At 32.2% G+C, this 17,633-nt stretch overlaps 2 protein-coding genes and 1 long non-coding RNA gene across 3 annotated transcripts; all 3 read left to right on the forward strand.

The window, feature by feature from the left end:
* Positions 1-1,204: 1,204 nt before the first annotated feature.
* Positions 1,205-6,649, forward strand: LOC130986955 (uncharacterized). Its single transcript, XR_009089511.1, has 3 exons — positions 1,205-1,698; positions 5,794-6,170; positions 6,263-6,649. It is a non-coding gene; the product is annotated as an uncharacterized LOC130986955 (long non-coding RNA).
* LOC130986954 (uncharacterized) lies at positions 1,698-5,296 on the forward strand. The gene is made up of 9 exons (XM_057910507.1): positions 1,698-2,640; positions 2,733-3,003; positions 3,080-3,179; positions 3,263-3,396; positions 3,492-3,576; positions 4,207-4,336; positions 4,409-4,575; positions 4,886-5,053; positions 5,131-5,296. Exons 1-8 carry the CDS (start codon positions 2,494-2,496, stop codon positions 4,959-4,961), a joined length of 1,110 nt encoding a protein of 369 aa, XP_057766490.1. The 5' UTR covers positions 1,698-2,493; the 3' UTR covers positions 4,962-5,053; positions 5,131-5,296.
* A 1,546-nt stretch (positions 6,650-8,195) lies between the features above and the next one.
* LOC130986956 (vascular-related unknown protein 4-like) lies at positions 8,196-9,008 on the forward strand. The gene is made up of 3 exons (XM_057910508.1): positions 8,196-8,534; positions 8,609-8,674; positions 8,787-9,008. Exons 1-3 carry the CDS (start codon positions 8,199-8,201, stop codon positions 8,862-8,864), a joined length of 480 nt encoding a protein of 159 aa, XP_057766491.1. The 5' UTR covers positions 8,196-8,198; the 3' UTR covers positions 8,865-9,008.
* Positions 9,009-17,633: the final 8,625 nt, after the last annotated feature.

Genomic DNA, 17,633 nt, shown 5'->3' on the forward strand with positions numbered 1-17,633 from the left:
ACCTGTTAGCTTTGAAGAAACAGCAAATAGTGAAAATTGGCGAGTTGCAATGGACGAAGAGATCAAAGCTATAAACAAGAATGATATGTGTGAGCTCGTGACACTACCGGAAAGGCACAAGGCCATTGGAGTCAAGTGGGTGCATAAGGTTAAGAAGAATTCCAAAGGTGAAGTCGAAAGATATAAAGTAAGGCACGTCGTTAAAGGATTTCGCCAATTTCAGAGTTTTGCTTAGCATGACAAATCAAGTTTAAGGGGGAGTGTTAGAATAAAGTAATAAACTTGATTTGTAAAGAATATTCTAGAATTAGAGGAAAAGAAAGAAAAAAAGAAATTAGAAGAAATTTGTAGAAATATCTAGAATAGTTGAGAATGAAGAAAAATAGAATGGTTGAGAATGTATTAGAGAAAGAAGAATAATCTAGAATAGTTGAGAAAAAGTTAGGATGAAGAGAACTAGCTAGAACTAGAGAATTCTAGTGGGTATAGAGAATTCTAGAAAAAGTGACTAAGTGAAGATATTTGTATTAGAAATATCTAGAATCAAGATATTTTAAGTAGAAAAATCTAGATAGAAAAAAATCAAGAGAATTCTAGAATTCTCACTTGACTACTATATATATGTGGAGGTTGTATCAATTGAGAATGAAGTGAATTGAAGAAAGATTGTGTTAGTAAACTACAATCCTCCCACTCAAATTTCTAAGCACACACACGTCCACAACCAATTTCTCTAAATTTCCTCCTACCAATTAAATAAATTCTCAATTATATATTCTTATATTCCAACATTACATACTCTTTATGTTAGTGTTAATGGCGTAATATGTGATATAATCTGTATATTATTGTTATTTTTTATACTTTAATGTTGTAATATGTGATTGTATTGTTTTTAAATATTATTTAATTAATTTAACTGTCCTAAAAATTAAAAGCCCAAACTAAATTAAAAAAGAAAAACTCAAAACTAAACCATCAATCCATATATAACGAGTTTATCACAGCGCCGCTTTTTTTTCCCTTCTCCAATTCTCAATGCTGCTTCTTCTGCTATTCATTATCTTCTTTTACTGCAATTTATCGCCTCACTCTGCTTCTTTTTTCTAATCTATCTATATATATATAAAAGTATTATAAGCTCTATCCTACGTGGCGCAATAGAATCACTCTATTCTAATTTTCCTCCATTCTCATTGATTCTTATTTTTTCTAAATTTTTAATCAATAAATTTCTATATAAACAAATTTCTATATCTAATTTCTTATACATTAATTATATCCCAATCATACATATCTAAAATAATGAATCTCGAGCTGCTGCACAAGATCATATATATCTAAAATAATGAACCAAGATAAACTCCAATCAACCAGAAAAGCACGCAGCACACCAAGTGCTCGACGGAAAGACTGAACGAAAACTATAATCTTTATCTCTTCCTCTTAATTTTATTTTCAATCTTTATCTCTTTCTCTAAATTTTAATTATTATTATGTATTTGATCAACATCACAATTATTAACAAATTATAGATAGACTCAAATTCTTAGATAAATCCTATCAAAGGTAGAATTCTTTCTCAAATTGACAATCTTATATTTCATCTATAAAAAGAATCGGTTCTCCTTTCTTTCTCCTATTCTGCTTTCTTTCTCCACTGATCGGTTCTGCTTTGTTTCTCCTGTTCTGCTTTCGGTAAGTTGAAGTTTATGCTTTGTTTCTCCTGTTCTGCTTTCGGTAAGTTGAAGTTTATGCTCTCTTATTTATTTAGCCCGTCGAAATTCGTTGATGTATTTATAAAGTGCGTAGAATTGTGTGAATCTGATTTTAATGGAAACAAGTATATTTTGTTGATTTCTGGAGGCAGCAAAATCTATTGTCCTTACTAATATAGATTATCTATTTATTAGTCTACGTAATGACAATATTTTCCTCTTTCTGAATTAATATTTTGTGGATCAGTGTGTGTTTTTGTTGCCATTTTTTATGTATCATAATTTGTTGTTTCTCGTGTTCTGATGAGTAGAGATGTTGGATTTGGCAATTGCTTAAGAGGGGATGGGGATTTTCTTTTCCCATATAAGCATATGTTGAGAGGACAGCTCCGGCTATCTACTTTACTGATCAGACCATTATGAATTGATAATCTGCAGAAACTATTATTAGAATATGTGGTTTGATGATTTAGAGGAGTCGAGCTTGAACTGTGAAAACTTTTAGTTGGTGGATTTTATATACTCATATTTGTTGGATTAAATTAAAAAAGTTCACACAACGCCAAAAACTATTTATGCTAGCTTCTTTCTGCTCACCTTTTATATGCTTGCCTTATTTGTGGGTGTGAAATCATCTGCTGTCTTCAGTAAAAACATGCAAATATTACATTGTATAATTACAGCATTAAGTGACATTTATGTCTGTCTTTTTCCTTTGCAAAATAATTTTCTGCATAATATTTGATAATTTATTTACTTACTCTAAATATAGGAAATGTCAACGAATAATGAAGCTATTCCTTTGAATGCCATCAAGGAAAAAATACGAAATAAATACGTGGTTGTCAGACTTTTACGCTTATGGGTTCAAAAAGATAAATTGGGCAAGGAAGGACTTGAAATGATCGTGATTGATGAATGGGTAAGTCTTATCACAATTTTATTTAATAAATAGTTTTGTAAAATTATTCATTTTCAATTTATGCTATCTAATAACATATTTTTATTATGTAGGGCAACAAAATTCAAGCATCCGTCTCAACAGGGAACAAGAATAAGTTTCATGAGTTACTTAAAGAGGGACAAATAACAGTTATTAAAAACTTCCAAGTAGTGAAAAACAATCCTAACTTTCAGCATGCAAAAATCAATCATGAGTGGAAAATCAGTTTTACCTTTAGAACCATTGTTTCTGAATCAACTGAACGCCCGAATATTACTGAAAATGGATTTGATTTCATCCATTTTCAAAATATTCATTCACATGATCAAGAATTGGTATTGGGTAAGTATAACATATTATAGAAAAAAAATATTTTATTATATAATTTCCTAATATTAGTTTTGATTGTGTATTGTAGATATTCTTGGGGAGGTAAAAACTGAAAATATTACCATAGATTGTGTTGAAATGAAGCATGGCAAAGCTAAGAAGTGTGACATAACATTGGCTGATGCAGAGTAAGTTTCTAAATCTTTCATTTAATAATGATTAGTATTTCAAATTTTATTTTAAATTATGTTTTTAATTATATATGTAACAGTGGCACACAAGTAATTTGCGTATTGTGGGAATCATATGCCGATGAACTCAAAATATTCATGGAAAGCAGATCAAGCGAGGATAAAGAACCAGTAATGATAGCTTTACAATTTGCTATGTTATCCACATTCAGAGGTTCATATGTTATTAATCATTTACAATACTCATTTATTAAAATATAACTAAATATACTTTAAGCAGTGTTACTAATAATTTAAATGTTATTTTAGGTGTAACCAAAGTTTCAACAATGAAGCACGCAACCAGATTTTTTATCAGCCCTGATATTCAAGAAGTTAAAGATTTTATATTAAGGTTTGTATAAATATATATATATATATATGTATGTATTTACAAATAAATTTTTATAAAACATTTATTCATGCATTGACTTTTTACTACATGATTTTTTTTCCATGCTAGCATATTACATCTATTTTTAAGTCCTAAGTCACATAGTATTAGTCCTAAGTCACAATTAGGTGGTTGCATCTGGAAACTTCATTTTTAATTTTCAGTTTAATTCCTCCTAACTTCATCTTGTGGCTTCATTATTTGAACTCTTTCAGTGAATGTAATTTAATTGGCTTCCAGAATCGTTTGTTTACCTCCTCGATTAAATGGATTGGACGAGCATGAAATTTAATTAAATAAGGTTATAAGGCAATGAATCAATGCTAGCTTCTTTCTGCTCACTTTTTATATGCTTGCCTTATTTGTGGGTGTGAATCTCGAGCTGCTGCACAAGACTGATTTTGCATTGTATAATTACAGCATTAAGTGGCATTTATGTCTGTCATATTACATATATTTTTAAGTCCTAAGTCACATAGTATTAGTCCCAAAACGATATCACATGGATATTGAGGTCAAAATTATGATGTCATTTAATTTTTTTTTAATAACCCGTTTCTCACATATTCTTCACGTTTATAATAATTTCAGGCGCGGTCTTACGAAAGATTCCAACAATAACACCGTAGCTAATATTTCCAACGTTAGCCGAGAAGTAAAAAGTGAAGAATGGTTGAAACCTGCTTTAGTGAAAACAATTAAAGAGATGAAAAACTCTGAGGTAATTTATAATTTGCTATACATATTTTAAAATATATTCACAATTAGAAAATAATAATCTTTCAATTTATAGAGTGGAAACTATATCTGCAAGGGCACAATAATTGACTTTCACCCTGAAGAATCATGGTATTATGAGTCATGTGGAAATGACAAATGCTACAAAGGTGTTCCTAAAGGAAGCAAAATCGGAGATTATTGCAAAAAATGCAAAAAGCCGATTGGATCTATAAATATAAGGTAACTGATTTTATAAATTTTAATCTATATATAAAAAATATTACATATAGTATTTTGGTTTGAAATAAAATCCAACTAATTAGGTGAAATGGTTTCCTATTATACTCAGATTTTTGCTGAAGGTTCTTGTAGAAGATGAAGATGAGGAAATATACTTTACATTTTTTGAGGATATTGCACTTTATTTTCTTAAAAAAACTGCTGCCCAAGTAATGGAAGAGATGGAAGAACATGTTATAAACTTAATATCAAATTTTATTTTGAAGTTTTGCATTACAATATTAATATTATTCATTTTTTATGTTATTAGACAAATAGTAGGAATGACACGCCTGAATTACTTGGCACCATGTTGGAAAGAAAGTGTATCTTTAAAGTCGAGGTAGCTATGAGGTTTGGAGATCGCGCCTATACCGTTAAAGATGTTACAGAAGACATTGACATTATGACAAAGTTTTCTTCAATCTCCAATGTTGATGTAAGTTTAATTATTATGTTATAATATACAATTACCTTTGCATCTCTTTGAATAACATTTTGAATGTCAATTTTCAGGAAAAAAGTGAGATAACCGAAGGAACATGTTCCAATTCATCAAACAATCAAACCACTTCTCGAAAACGAAGTCACGATGATGATCTTTTGGAGGTTGATCAAGATAGTGATGATCTACAAGTATCATCAAGAAAGACTATGAAGAAGTAGCCACTCACGTTATTTAAATTTAATATTTAATTCATTATTTATCTTGAGACTATTTTTGTTAGATTTGTTTAAGTTTATTTTTTTTAAAATAGTATTGGTTTTTATGAACAATTTTTCTTTTATTATTTTAATCCTTCTTTTCACTACAAACTTTGTAGCTCTGTTCACTAATTGATCTCATAGTTATAATGTTTCTAATGTTTCACTACAAAATTTTATTTAAATATAATGTTTGTAGCTCTGTAGCTCTTTTCACTACAATTGTAGCTCACTTTATAATGTTTGGATTTTTTTTTTTCGTAGCACCTAAATCATTATTATCTATCTAGGTATTATATTTCTATTGTAGATAATTGGTCCAGGACTTTCAATCAATATGGAATAACAGTCAAATTAGATCATCATATACACAATCAATACAATACCGAGTCATGAAATTAAATTGAAAGAAGGATGCATAATAATGCTTCTCAGAAATATTGATCCATCCAATGAGCTTTGCAATGGCACCAGACTGATAGTAACTCAACTTGGGGAACGCGTAATTGAAGGCAAACTCATTTCAGGAAAAAATTCGGGCAAGAAGTTTCCAATAGCTAGAATGATTATGAGTCCATCAGATTTCGCTAAATTTCCAATTCGGTTTCAGAGAAGGCAATTTCCTGTGAGTGTTTGTTTTGCTATGACAATAAATAAAAGCCAGGGACAATCTCTTTCAAATGTAGGATTATACCTACCGAAACCAGTTTTTAGTCATGGACAACTCTACGTGGCAATCTCAAGAGTCACTAGAAAAAGAGGTTTAAAGATTTTAGTATGTGATGAGAGTGGTCATACGCAAGACACAACAACTAATGTTGTGTATGATGAAATTTTCGATAGATTATGAGGTAATTGCAAATTTAATATTTTATTCAAACTTTACAAATTTTAAGTCATTAACGATATTATTTAAAATATTTTTTTTCTTATATTTTGCTAGGTTGATTTGATATGTGCGTGCTGCTTGTGATTGGAGGGAAGAAAGGTACAATAAATCACATCATATTTTTTCATGTTCATAGATAAAATATGTTATATAAGGATGGTTGAGCCGAGTCGGTTTGGGGACGATGGTTAGGCCGGAGTTCTTGAAACTGACCTTCCCGCTCTTCTTTCCTTTCCTTTTTGTTTTCGTTTTAGACGAGTACTCTTTTTTCCTTCTACGGTTTTTCCTACCGGGTTTTCCGTAAAAGGGTTTTAATGAGGCTCGGCCCTTAGTCTGTTTCTTTTGTACTTTCAAGGGTTTCTTAGGTTTTTCTTTTCTTTTATACATAATAGCATGAGGATGGATATATTTCGTCTTTTACTGTATCATGTTTCGGCTTCAGACTTTGGTATTTGCTTCTTCTTTTTTTATTTTTTGGAGGAGGAGACAGAAGTTTATTTTTAAGAATCGAAAAATTCTAAAATCATCATAATCAAATTGGATTGGTGGAAGTGTCTAAAATTAGTTTCTGAGTTCAGAGAATTGTTTCACTAAAAATATATTTAGTTAACATCTTTTACTTTAAAACAAACTTATTTAATGCTTTATTTTAGTTAAAATCATCAAATAAAAAATGTATTGAATAATTACAAATATTTATATATTTTCATTTATTCCCGTCGATTTTCGACGGGTTACCGACTAGTTTGTATAAATAGTATTTGGTTTGAATTGCAATTACAATTTCACCAGAATAAATAAAAAATACAGTTATATGGATAGCGCCTGGAGCAACGATTCTACTCCATTTACTTAAAAAATAATTTATTTTTCATATAATTACTACTCCATACATAATAGGTGCGTAGTTGAAGTTCAATCGCATTTAACGATTAAGGGCTATGATAATCAAATAATTAACACGTCGAATTATCCATAAAAAAAATGATAGGCGAGTATGGATGTTCAACACCTGTATATATATTTACGCAAATTATTGGGTGCGACCGTCGCACAGGTGTGCGACGGGTCGACCCGACTCCAAACCCGCCTTCTTGACCCGGAACCCTGACCCGCGTGGGTTTGACCCATACTCCTAATTATTACATTTGTTTATAATAATTGTTACTTTTAATAAACATAATATATACATTTGTTCATGTAAATGTATATTGATATATATATAATGTTTTATATTGAATGAAGGTAAATATTTATATTAATATAAGTATACATTTGTGCGACCAAATGTATATCTTATGCTTATTAAAAGTAAATACTCCTATTAGGGTTTAGTGTTCAGGCTTAGGGTTTAGTTTTCACCTATTAGGGTTTAGTGTTCATGCTTAGGGTTTAGTTTACAGGGTTTAGGGTTTAGTTTATAGAATTTAGGGTTTAGAAAATATAATACTGTATATTAAATGAAGAAAAATACCCATATTTATATAAGTATACATTTGTGCGAACAAATGTATATTTCATACTTATTAAAAGTAATAATTATTATAAACAAATGTAATAATTTAGGATTTAGGATTTCGGGTCTGGAATGCGGGCCGGGTCGGGCGCGGGTCGGGGCGGACCCGTCGCACAGTGTGCGACGGTCGCACCCAAGACCAGCTGATATATTTATAGATAAGGAGACTTGTTCGGTTCAGGTATAAGAATTAAATAGATCACAAGATTTGGCAAATCTTTGTGGGTATATATTTTAATCATCCCAAACAAAAAGGTCAAAACATTTAATCAGTTGAGTCATTTTTTAAATCTAAAACAAAAAAAAAAAAACATTTTGTATTTTGTGTCGCAAAGGCAGTAGGTCAATTCACCAACCTCAACTTCAAATGGCCCACAATCCAGATTACCCACACACTCTTATTCCGTACTGCATAGTTTAATTTATATAATTAAGTCTTCAACTTATAAATTATGATAGCAGACACGTGTGTGTATGTGTGTGAGTATATATGGAGGGTTGAGTTTTGAGTTGGTAGTAATTGTGAAGCTTTTGAAAATGGGTGATTCCCCTGAAGAGAGCAGCTGGACTTTCTACATCGAGGGTTTTATTTGTGAGAATAACAAGCCTTGTTTGTCTTCTGATTTTGAGAGCCCTTCTCTCGTTTCGGACGCAGCTTCTTCCGCTGTGGTAAACAAGTTTCAAGAACGCCTAGGGTTTTCATCTTCTCCCAACCAAAATCATTTCAAGAAGCAGAAAACTAACATCATCCCTGCACCTATGGATTATGACCTAGAAGACACTGCTAGCTCTCCTGTAAATAGTCCCAAGGTAACTACCTTCATCCTCTCTCTCTCTCTCATTATGCTTTTTCTTACACCTTATGTGGTATATATGATGAGCAGCAGATTTCTTATATGAATGAGTTCATGAATAATGGCGATAAGAAAGACAAGGCTAAGAGGGATGAGGTAAGGCGATATCATTACTTGTTTAGTTGTCTACAAGATAAAAGAGTTTTTTCTTGGCTTGTAATAATCTTGACTTTATCTTCTTCTTGGGTCTTCATTATTTTTTGTTTAGGTGAAGAAGAACAGTTTTGGGAAGGTAGTTACTGTTGAAAGGGATAGTGAGTTGAAGAAAAAGAGCACTTGTGGTTAGGAGGGCTGTTGTATTCATAAGTTGATATATATCTCAGTTTCCAACAGTAGTAGCTACGGCCATTTCAATTATGCATCTGCCACCCACACAAATGTGAAAAATTAGCCTTAATTAAGGAATAAGTTTATAATTTAATTTGCTACACGCCTTGGTTTACATTAATAATCAGCAAGCAGGGTCAGTTCTGCTGTGATTTTGATGTCTTAAAACTCCCATTTACAGAAAACAAGTACACCTTGCGATACGTGATTTATCTAAAAAATACTTGTGGATTTGGTGAATGGGAGAGATAAGGTGGTTCTTGGAGTGGATGGGGAACTAACTACTAACATCTAACATGACTTTGCCCGATCAAAAAAAAAATTAGTGGTGTAAAGAATAGGCAATAACAATAATTCCTCATCATCGTAGTGCTGAGAATCAACAATTTTACTCTTTCATATATATAGTCTTCTATTGTAAATTAAAAACACAAACACTACTATGAGACCGGTCAAAATCTGGATCTAAACTTATTCAATGACATATATAGAAAAATGAAGGAAATGTTTCAAATGAGGACTCAACGCCTAATCATTTTCGGTCATTTGATCGTCAAGATCTACAATACTGAATGTATTACGTTAATAAATGAATGCAACACTTCAGTTTAGATCCTGTGAAGGGGAAAATTTTCATTTTTTTCAAACACAGTTAATTTTACGATAAAATATAATGATCTTGTATATTCGATGCAATGTTTCCATGCTCTCGTGAAAAGATGTATAATTCTCAAGATAAATTAAGAATATACCACTAAATTATGAATTTCATGAACTTGAATCTAAATCGTAAGACCCATCATAAAGTGAGACTTGTCAAGGGCTCCCACACAAGACTTCCCGAAAATATTTACTATATAATATATCTGTAATTGATTTTGGATATATTGATTTAATTCTAGAGTGATCTTCTCTTTCTCCATATATATACAACTTCAACTATAAATAGATATTCATTTAACAGTTAACCACTATATATATATATATATATATATCTTTACCTTGTTTATATTTCTCTAAAATTCTACCGTTGAATTGAAATTTTAACAAACAGGCTGTTTGTCTGAGCGTTTCTTGTGATAATTACAAACAGGGTACAAAACATAATTATGAGAATGCAGACATTTTTCCAATTTCGGAAACAGGTTGCCCCTAATGGGAGCGACAATGGCTTTGCAGATTTGAGCACATGGGATACTGATTTTGCGTATGTGCCTAACCATAACTGTTTTACCTTCAGCTTTTCTTATTTACGACGATGATATAATAAAATAAAATCACAAAAATTAAAATAAGATAAACAAGATTAAGAAGAGTATTTGACCTTTAATGCTCGATCACTAAGGTTGACATTTAAATAATTTTTGTCTGACTTAATGGTATCAATTAGTTTAATCACTTTTGCAGCTAATATTAATATATTCAAACACTTATTTCTCTAGGTACCATCGGCATGTCATTTATTTGGGTTGAAAAAAAAACATATTAAAATAATCAATTGAACGAATCATACGTGTTATGCCATTTATACGAAGAAGTTGAAGATGCATATATAATATCCAATGGAACAAGTTCTTATGAGTGAACTAAAATCTCATCTCAAAATACATATAGTGGGATGCACTCAAATCAGATTGCTATTTTTTGTGAGATTGTGAATATAGTGAATAAGGCAATATATATTGTTGAATAAGATAATATATATTAATGAATAACGATATTAAAAAAATTGATAAAATTTTTGCCCTCTAGGTAACTATCAGCCATAGGATATATACATGAAATCAACACCCACAAATCAATCTAGATCTCACTACATATAGGGAATCTTATTGAAACGCTCCCCTTTATATATAAATAGGGTTAGTTTCTATGGAAAAACAAAAAAAGGTAGAGAATAGAGAAGCATTGAACGTGTCATGGACATATCAGTAGAAAAATAGAGAAGCAGTTGAACATGTCATGAATTTTTGGGGCTGGGGGTTCGATGGCTGTTCATGTTCAACACAAATTCCCGTTGAACATGACGCGAATCAATCTCAGCCGTTAGATTAAATAAGATCAATGGCTGAAATTGTTTCTCCTTTCTTTGCAAATATTTGCTTCTCCATAGAACTCTTCTCTCTCTCTCTCTCTCTCCATATATATATATATATATATAGAGAGAGAGAGAGAGGGAGAGAAATGTTATGCTACATACCTCATGTGAGCACCACTCACGTTTAGCATTCGTTAACGTTATCTTTTTTGTTTTAGACATTTACATTTATTTTAATACTTCATAAATTGTTATTGAGATCATTAATTTTATAAATTACATAAAAATCAAAGTTCAATTTGTTCATATGCCCTTTAACTTCACATAATTAATTAATAAAAAGAACAAATTGGACTTTGATTTTTATGTAATTTATAAAATTAATGATCTCAAAAATAATTTATGAAGTATTAGAATAAAAGTAAATATCTAAAACAAAAAAGATAACGCTAACAAATACTCCATCCGTCCATGAAAGAACTTCATATCTTTCCTTTTTGGGACGTCCACAAAAGAACTTCCTACCTATTTTTGGATTATACCCCACCACTTATATTCCTCTTACTTTTCACTTTTCACAACTCTAAATATTAATTATAACACCTTTTCACCACTCCCAATACACTCAACTACCTTTTTATCAACTCTCAATACACTCAACAATATTTTTTCTTAAAACTCGTGCCACTCCCTCCTAAGAAGTTCTTTCATGGACGGAGGGAGTATTAAATGTGAACGGTGCTCATATAAGATATGTAGCATAACATTTCTCTCTCTCTCTCTCTCCTCTATATATACATACATATATATATATATGAGCGTTTTCTAATAATGGATCAAGTCTCGTGCTATCTCTCTCTCTCTCTCTCTATATATATATATATATATATATATATATATATATATATGGGAGAGCTACGGTATATATACTTCTTAACATATACTTCCTCCGTCCCAAACGAAATGTCCTGTTTTTCTTTTTGGGCTGTCCCAAACGAAATGTACTGTTTCCTTTTTTGGCAATACACTCTCTCTCTATACTTAATATTTAAATAATTTTCACCAACTCACTTTATCTACTTTATACACATTTCTTAATCTCCGTACCGAAAAGAAATACTCTCTCTGTCCACGAAAAAGTGCCTTACTTACCCTTTTTTTGTCCACGAAAAAGTGTCATGTTTACCTTTTTGTACATTAATACCCTTTACTTTTCAATTTATTTACAACTTATGTCATTAATAAATCCACACTTTTATTTAATTTATGCAATTAACCCACACAATTAACTCACTAATTAAAACTACGAAACCAACTCCCTCACACCTAATCAATCCCATTTCCCCCCAAAATTAAATTACTCTTTCTCTGAACTCAAACAAAAGGAAGAAATACACACAAACCCTCCAAATTGTATCTACAGCCCGATTTAATGGCTTTTGGGCTATGAGTGTTTGTTGATTAGCTCAATGGAATAATAAATATGTTCTGAAAATTAATTCCACTTCACGTGTGAATTCCTACAAGAAATTGAGTTTTTACCCACACATAATAATGTGTGGTAGTTTAGCCACACATAATTTCAAAATGTGTAGTTAATTCACACAAAAAAATTTCATTAGTTATTGACATTTAAAATGTGTGGCAAAAATATTTTCGTGACATTTATTATTTACGATTATTTTAAAGTTTTATTTATGTATAATAAAATTTATTTTTAAATTTGTTGCGCCAACGTGGCAAACTAATAAAAGTTATTAACCACACATAATTCTAAATTATCTATGTGTGGGTAATGAATTTTTATCATTATTTATTCTTGACATGTAAGAAACGTGGAAAATTATTTTTAGCTATATTTATATTTTGGCTTTAATTAATTATTTATGCAAATCTTAATTGATGTTTTACTCACACATAATTACCCACACATATTTTGAAAAATGTGTAGGTGAAACAATTTGAAACTTTCAATTAGTTATTGACATTTAAAATGTGTAGCAGAAAATTTATTTGTAACATTATATGGCGGTAATTCTTTTTTAAGTTTTATTTTATTTAATGAAGTTTATTTTTATATTTGGTGTGCACTTCTATTAATTTTTTTAAACCACACATAATATATGTGTGGATAATAATTTTTATATTTATATTTTGACAAATTAAAGTAAATTTAATTTTATTTTTATATATTAGTGCCAATTAATCAATTGATTTCTCTACAATTATACAATAATATAAAAATTAAATAGTCTTTAACATTAAAATAGGGATAAAAAAACAAGAATGAATATGTTAAAAAAACACAAGAATTAAAATAGGCATAAAAATTAAATACTAGTCTTTAACATTAAAATCGAACTCAATAAAGAGTAGGATTGTTTAAACTCTCAACAACTAAAAGACAAGAAAATATTAACAAAATAATCAATGTCATTAGAACTACCCCTATTGTAATTTTTGCCCCACTCAAAACAACTTTACCAGCTTTCTTAGTACCCGTGCCGGCACCCAAATGAGGCACTTTTTCGTGGACGGAGGGAGTAGGACATTTCATTTGGGACGGAGGGAGTAAAATACTAATATGTGAATTCTATTTAGAACACGTATTAATTCGCTGTGTAAATGTATGAATTGCGAAAAATAATTTTTTTACCATGAATTAATCCAACAAGGTTGATGAATCAGCCGTAGATCTTGATGATCTAAGAGTTGTAAATAGTTCCTATTTTATATTCTAAAATATGTTTTTAGTTTAGCTCACCCATATATATATATATATATATATATATATATATGATTGCATTCTATAGGAAAAGCCACTTAAACAAAGAAAAATGAAAGAATCAAGACCATTCATCTAAACCATATAGACGATTAGGATTGGATCAGAGGGATAAATATAGTCTAATTAAATATTGCCGAAAAATGTTATTGAAGTACAAAAGGTCAAATTCGTAATACCCAAATTCATCAAATTGATTATGCATATCATATCTCGTGAAATTCGCATTTACCATTCTAGAAGCTTATTTATTCAGATACAATGATGATCGTTTCTAGGTTTTTATCATTTTTTTTTCTCATTGACATAATTTACGAACCAGAGTTGAGTTTTGTAATTGCCGTCGACGAATATCGCCGCCGTAACCGAATACATTTTGGTGTTGGAGTATCATGGAATAGGAACAACATCACTGCCGAGGAACCCGTTCTGAGATTGAATAAATTCTCACTACGTCGCCGCCATATACGAACACGTTCTATGTTGCATTCTATTTGTTGAGAACTTAATGGAATATCCTAATCCTTGTTTTGATGATACCAAATTCCATAGGCTTTGATTCTAATAGACTAGAACTATTCGAACTCCGCAAGTTACCAACTAAAGTATCAGTTGAAGAATCAGTCATGAACTGATTACTTAATGTGTGCCACGAGGAAACAGTGGACTGATACTAAAGTCAAGTATCAGTTAAACATTCTTCCTCGGACTGAACTTCCAACGTTCAAAGGAAGCCACGTACTCCAAAAGTACAGCCGCATTAAATGCAGAGATCTCAGGATCCTCCTTTCTCTGCAGAGGTCATTCCTATTTGGTGACTACTTTATCAGAGACGTCGCATCTCCTGCTCTTCAACATAGCCGTTCTCACCAAACAAGGAACCTCGAAGATTGAAGCCTCAGCCCAAATTCAAATTGCTCTCCAACGGAAGAATTCTTGAAGACCTTCTCCGCCAACGGATCTATTCAAGACCTCTCCAATAAATAGCGCTCGAGGATCAATTCAATCTTCACCGATTCAACGACATAAGCTGAAACTCTGCCAAAATTGTTTCTCAGCCAAAGTTTAACCTCTCCAAAGCTTGAATCGAAGAAGAGAATACCAAAACCAAAAATCAGTCACTGCTGATTACATACATTCTCTTAGATCTTAGGCAAACCTCTGTTTATCCAGAGCCTAGGTCAAAACTAACTCAAAAGAACTTGTTCTTTGAATTTAGTTGGCAAGATTTCAAACCTCCCTTCGACCGATAGAATCGAGTGTTTGAGTTGAAAATGAGTTCTGGAAGGTACTCTGACTCCGTGAGATCCTAGTGCCAGTTCGTGCTAGGAGTGAGAAATCCAACACGAGTGAAGTGTTGGTACTGAAGATTGGATCTTCAGTTGATTCGATTGTGTGCACCCGGCAAGCACACGAATTCAGTTTGTTGTGCACCCGTAAGCACAAGCATCGGTTTGCAGTGCACCCGTAAGCACCTGCAGAGTGAAGTTGTTGGTCTGATCAACCGACCGTGGATGTAGGAAGTGTTTTCCGAACCACGTAAAAATCTATGTGTTATTTACAGCTTTCAGTTTTACTTTCCTACTTGTGTTCTTACATTTGATAAACTGAATACTGATTAATTGCAAAGAGAAACTTAAGACAAACAACGTGCTCAACAAAGGCTATTGCGAAACAAAAGTATTTCCGTTGCGTATGTTATCAGTCTGACTGATCTATCCTCTGATAGTCAGGAAGATTTATAACATCTCTGTTTTTATCAAACTCGACTGAAGCCTTACGTGCATCAGTTAAACACTTGTGACTTAACTGATAACTCATTACTGAAGAGTCTTTCAGTATCAGTCGTCAACCCTGTTTTGGTCAAAACTTTTTTCTATAAACATGTTAGGTCCGAAGGGTCTCGAATAGGTGTATGGGGGGGGGGGGAATACACCTATGGGCTATTTTTCTCCTCTAAAATAGAGGGATCTCAAGATAGAGATCAAAATGAAACTTTACAAGCAAACAAGACACCTGTTAACAGAAAGGAGTTTTGACCAAACAGGCTGACGGCTGATACTGAAAAACTCTTCAGTAAGGAGTTATCAGTTAAGTAACTGGAACTTAACTGATGCACATTAAGGCTTCAGTTGAGTTTGCTAAGACAGAGATGTTACAAGTCTTCCTGACTATCATAGGATAGATCAGTCAGACTGATAACATACGCAACAGAAATAACTTTGTTTCGTAATAGCCTCGGTTGAGCACGATGTTAGTCTTAGGTTTCTCTTTGCACTTAATCAGAATTCAGTTTATCAAAAGTAAGAACACAAGTAAGAATGTAAAACTGAAAGCTGTAAATAACACAGAGAGTTTTACGTGGTTCGGAAAACACTTCCTACATCCACGGTCGGTTGATCAGACCAACAATCAACTCCGCAAGTGCTTAACTGGTGCACTGCAAACCGAACCGTGTGCTTGCCGGGTGCACACAACCGTACCACTGAAGATTCCACTCTTCAGTACCAACACTTCACTCGCGTTGGATTTCTCACTACTAGTACCAACACTTCACTCGCGTTGGATTTCTGAACTCCTATTCACTCAAACACTCGATTCTATCTCGAAGGGAGGTACGAAATCCTGCCAACTAAACTTCAAAGAACAAGTTCTTTGGAGCTAGTTTGACCTAGGCTTCTGGTTAAACATAGGTTTGCCTAAGGTCTAAGAGAATGTGTGTAATCAGCAGTGACTGATTTTTGGCTTTGGAATTCTCTTCTTCGATTTAAGCTTTGGGAAAGTTAAGCTTTTGGCTGAGAAACTATTTTGGCAGAGTTTCAGCTTATGTTGTTGAATCGGTGAAGATTGAAGTGATCCTCGAGCGCTATTTATAGGAGAGGTCTTGAATAGATCCGTTGGCGGAGAATGTCTTCAAGATTTCTTCCGTTGGAGAGCTTTTCGAATTTGGGCTGAGGCTTCAATCTTTGAGGTTCCTTATTTGGTGAGAACGGCTATGTTGAAGAGCAGGAGATGTGACGTCTCTGATAAAGTAGCCACCAAATAGGAATGACCTCTGCAGAGAGGGATGATCCTGAGATCTCTGCATTTAATGCGGCTGTACTTTTGGAGTACGTGACTTCCTTTGAACGTTGGAAGTTTAGTCCGAGGAAGAATGTTTAACTGATACTTGACTTTAGTATCAGTCCGCTGAATACAAGCGGCACGCATTAAGTAATCAGTTCTTAACTGATTCTTCAACTGATACTTCAGTTGGTAACTTCAGTCTTCAGTCCTTCGTCCTTCAGTCTTCAGTCTTCAGTCTTCAGAACCGCAAACTAAACTAGAAACAAACTCTAACACTTGAGTTCAAACAGTTCTAGTCTATTACAATTAAGTCCTATGGATTTTGGTATCATCAAAATAAGGATTAGGATATTCCATAAAGTTCCCAACAAAACAGGTGTCTGAGTTTGTGTGTAAAGTTTCGTTTAGATCTCTATTTTGAGATCCTTCTGATTTCATAAAAATAGCCTATATTCCCCCCCCCATACACCTATTCGAGACCCTCCGGACCTAACACTATTTAGTTTTGTTGTTCAAGTTCGTAAGTATATAATATGGTGAACGTAAGTGACTCATTTTTTAGTGTTTAAATTAATATATTGATTTGTGAATAGGTAATTGATGGTTGTAATGACATTATATAAAAAATAGTAAGTACATAAGTTTAACAGCATCATGTACTTTGTTGGTCTCGAATTTAAATAAATTATCTAATTCATCCTCTTTATTTTTATTGATGATTTCCAGTATGTTCGGTAAATTATGTTCAAAGGTTCAACTATATTGTCATTCATGTTCGTTATGATACATCAAGATCTTATCATTAATAATTTTATATGGAGATTTCATGGCATCTATAT

This window comes from Salvia miltiorrhiza, chromosome 5 (assembly GCF_028751815.1).
Source record: "Salvia miltiorrhiza cultivar Shanhuang (shh) chromosome 5, IMPLAD_Smil_shh, whole genome shotgun sequence".
NCBI classification, from domain to species: domain Eukaryota; kingdom Viridiplantae; phylum Streptophyta; class Magnoliopsida; order Lamiales; family Lamiaceae; genus Salvia; species Salvia miltiorrhiza.

What these genes read in the sequence shown, in the direction of transcription:
- LOC130986956 (XM_057910508.1), top strand. Translation starts at nt 8,199, where the DNA reads ATGTGTGTGAGTATATATGGAGGGTTGAGTTTTGAGTTGGTAGTAATT. An exon ending in CTCCTGTAAATAGTCCCAAG is followed by an intron (nt 8,535 to 8,608) that starts GTAACTACCTTC and finishes TATGATGAGCAG; the next exon opens with CAGATTTCTTATATGAATGA. An exon ending in ACAAGGCTAAGAGGGATGAG is followed by an intron (nt 8,675 to 8,786) that starts GTAAGGCGATAT and finishes TTTTTTGTTTAG; the next exon opens with GTGAAGAAGAACAGTTTTGG.
- LOC130986954 (XM_057910507.1), top strand. Translation starts at nt 2,494, where the DNA reads ATGTCAACGAATAATGAAGCTATTCCTTTGAATGCCATCAAGGAAAAA. An exon ending in TGATCGTGATTGATGAATGG is followed by an intron (nt 2,641 to 2,732) that starts GTAAGTCTTATC and finishes TTTATTATGTAG; the next exon opens with GGCAACAAAATTCAAGCATC. An exon ending in GTTAAAGATTTTATATTAAG is followed by an intron (nt 3,577 to 4,206) that starts GTTTGTATAAAT and finishes TAATAATTTCAG; the next exon opens with GCGCGGTCTTACGAAAGATT.